Source organism: Triticum dicoccoides, chromosome 7B (genome assembly GCF_002162155.2).
Source record: "Triticum dicoccoides isolate Atlit2015 ecotype Zavitan chromosome 7B, WEW_v2.0, whole genome shotgun sequence".
In the NCBI taxonomy this organism is placed as follows: Eukaryota; Viridiplantae; Streptophyta; class Magnoliopsida; order Poales; family Poaceae; genus Triticum; species Triticum dicoccoides.
The window spans coordinates 342,450,275-342,453,142 of record NC_041393.1 but is presented as its reverse complement, the minus strand read 5'-3'; the positions used below and the strand labels follow the sequence as shown (position 1 = coordinate 342,453,142).

General features: G+C 49.1%; 1 protein-coding gene across 1 annotated transcript; it reads right to left on the bottom strand.

Annotated features, from left to right (window-relative positions):
* Window positions 1-602: 602 nt before the first annotated feature.
* Window positions 603-2,105, bottom strand: LOC119340318 (elongation factor 2-like). The gene is made up of 5 exons (XM_037612219.1): window positions 2,016-2,105; window positions 1,758-1,876; window positions 1,535-1,660; window positions 1,227-1,367; window positions 603-1,067 (listed from the first exon to the last, which is right to left on the bottom strand). Exons 4-5 carry the CDS (start codon window positions 1,299-1,301, stop codon window positions 726-728), a joined length of 417 nt encoding a protein of 138 aa, XP_037468116.1. The 5' UTR covers window positions 1,302-1,367; window positions 1,535-1,660; window positions 1,758-1,876; window positions 2,016-2,105; the 3' UTR covers window positions 603-725.
* Window positions 2,106-2,868: the final 763 nt, after the last annotated feature.

The following is a 2,868-nucleotide window of genomic DNA, read 5'->3' as shown; positions in this document are numbered from 1 at the left end:
AATCACAACACTATCAAGAAGTGAACCGCATTATTTTTTTTCGTTTACGTAACAATTTTTTTGCACTTACGGGATGAACAACATCATAGGCCGACCGCACTGCTTCAGAAATAAAAACCGCACTGCATCGGACAGGCAAGCGAGCTGCATAATTTCTTTTGTCAGACTTTTTTTTCTCATACGCAAGTGAACAACATCACTCTCAAAAGTGAACAACATTCGAAGACCAAAGGCACTGCAAGTGTTGATGTAGTCGACTGAATTCTGAGACACACGAAAACATTTTTGTGACACTCGGTTTTTTGTGACACTCAAATTGACGAGTGAGCTTCATCCAACACTCAAATTGACGAGTGAGCTTCATCCAACATAAAATCACACTGCTTCAGACGAAAAACCGCACCGCATACAAGGGTCAAGCGAGCTGCATAATTTCTTTTGTCGGGCGAGTTTTTGTTGTTTTTTTAACTTTTTTATGAACGAGAATGGACCACAGAGACGAGTGCAAATGAACCTCGGCATACATGGAAGCGGACCGCATGACATTTTGTCTTTTCTCTTAAAAAAATTATAGGTTATGTGGACCACATGGCCAATGTTAGTGATCGGCTTCATTTTATTTCTTTTATTAACTTTTTAAAATGCATCCGAATTACATGGCCAGGACAAGAGAACTGCATCTTTTTAAAAGTGTACTGCGGTTTTTTGGCCATCATTCTTTTTAGTTATCTACGGAAGGAGACAACAGGAGGTGAAACAATAATTTCAGCACCACCCATAGGGTCAGACTTCGCCAGCCGCTTCAAACCCTCAACAAGCTTAGGAAGATGAGAAGCCACCTTGCATTGAACAGCAACACGCACAACGGGGGACACAAAGAACTTCATTGCCCTGATTGGGCAGGCATCAACTTCCTTCTCATTTGTCAGGGTTGCATTCTTGGTGATGAACTGATCCAAACCAACCAAAGCAACAGTGTTACTATAGGGAACATCCTCAACCGATTCTTGCTTCTTTCCCATCCAGATAATAGTACGCTGGACACTCTTCACATACAAATCCTTCTTCTGGCCAGGAATAAAGTTGGACATATTAACCACTGAGAGATGTAAGTATGGCACAACATTACAGTGCATTGACACAAACCATGATTAAAATAAGTTCAAAAAGCACAAACAGTTGAATACTATCGGGTTTGTGAATGGGGCCTAACAAGGATTGCTTACCTTTACTGCCTGCTCTGCTGATTTCCGAGCATGGTCGACGTGCTCCACTCTCCTCGGCTCGTTGTACAGCTTCATGGGGAAAGTCGCCACATCACCAATGGCATATACACCAGCGACGCTTGTTTCGAAGAATGTGTCAGTCTGGCTAAAAAACAGGATAAAAGATAATGTCAAACCTTAAGGCAGCGGCAAGGACAAGATGCACAAAGTGATGTGTACAGTTGCTAATTAGGTTGAGCCAATCAGTTGGATAATATTTTGTCCAAGTGTTAGTTGGATGCATTCATCAACACAAAAATGAAACTAACCTTGAGTCCACCCTTCTCCTCTTCAACTTGGCCTTTGAAGAGGCCTGTCAGCGGCCTGCCACCGACTCCAACGATGACGATGTTGGCATCGAGTACTCTTCCATCCTTCAGCTTCACCACACTAACCTGCCAAGTAAAGAGAGAAAAACAGATTCAATTCCTTCACTTCAAACACCACTATCAAACTGAAACTGCAGATGTATACTCAGAAGTCAGAACTCACATCTCCATTGGCATCAGCATCAAAACCACTAGCCACAGTACCCTTCACGATATTGATTCCTTTGCTAGCATAGTAACCCTCGTAGAAATGAGCAATGCCGCCAGTGAAGAGACGGGGCACTGCAAAAGAGTTGGCATTCCCCGTGTCAGATTTCATTAACATCCCAAATCAGCGTTTGGTCTCCATGTACTCTGGCGTGTGTCTAGCATAAAGAAAATCTGTGAGAAGAGAGCTAGTTGAGCAAGAAACGAAATGTACCTGGCTTGTAAGAGGGATAGTAACAGAAGATGGAGGCCAATCGAGCGGTCGGCAAGAATCGGCACCCAAATCTGCACCTCTTCCACGGGCTTCAAGAACGAGCTCAGGACGCTCACCTGGTGCTGCATCGAACTGCAAGGGCGCTCACCTGGTGCTGCACCCACATCAGGAGAAGAGGGTCAATGGGCATCTCACCGATGGGATCTTGTCGGTGGATGCCCGGCGGAGCATATTCCCCAACATCTCGTCAATCACTAAATGTGGAGCAGCTCACTAGTGCTCCCGCGGCGGCTTCATGGGTGGTGGCCTGTAGTTCATCGGTTTCTGGGTGAGGCGTCGCGGTGTACCTGGGAGGTCTCGACGAAGCGACATGGCGACGGGGTGTGGGGTGGATCCAGGCGGTTGGTGCAGGGATCCGACGCCCGTCGGCGCTATGTATATCATGGGGCTCGCGAGAAGGAAGGGGTGGGGGGCTCCTTGACGGTGGGTAGGCCGCACCAGACCCGACGACCCAGCGGTGGAGGAAGGCCGCCGGGCTCACGCTGGGGTAGGTAGGGGCGACCGGCGGCACGACGCTTCTGGCCCATCTGAACCGCGCACGCAGCCCATCCGAGCTGCACGCCAGGGCCTCCCGTCCAGAGTTGCCAGCAAACCGCATGGCTGCGATGCGCGTACTGCACGGCGGCGCTGCCAGGCAACAGCAGCCCGCCGGGAGCCGAACTGTAGTCTTAAGAAGGTGCGAGATCGAGCAGGGGAAGTTAGGGGCGGCGGGGTGGCACGAGCAGTTCACTTCGGGGGGTGCGGCCAACTGCGGCGCCAGCGGGGGAAGAAGCCGGATACGGGTGGAGCGGCA

Bases quoted from the DNA above. Each gene is read 5' to 3' on its own strand.
- LOC119340318 (XM_037612219.1), bottom strand. From the start codon at position 1,301: ATGAAGCTGTACAACGAGCCGAGGAGAGTGGAGCACGTCGACCATGCT. The intron at 1,068-1,226 runs GTAAGCAATCCT...ATTCCTGGCCAG, and splicing joins CAGCAGAGCAGGCAGTAAAG to AAGAAGGATTTGTATGTGAA.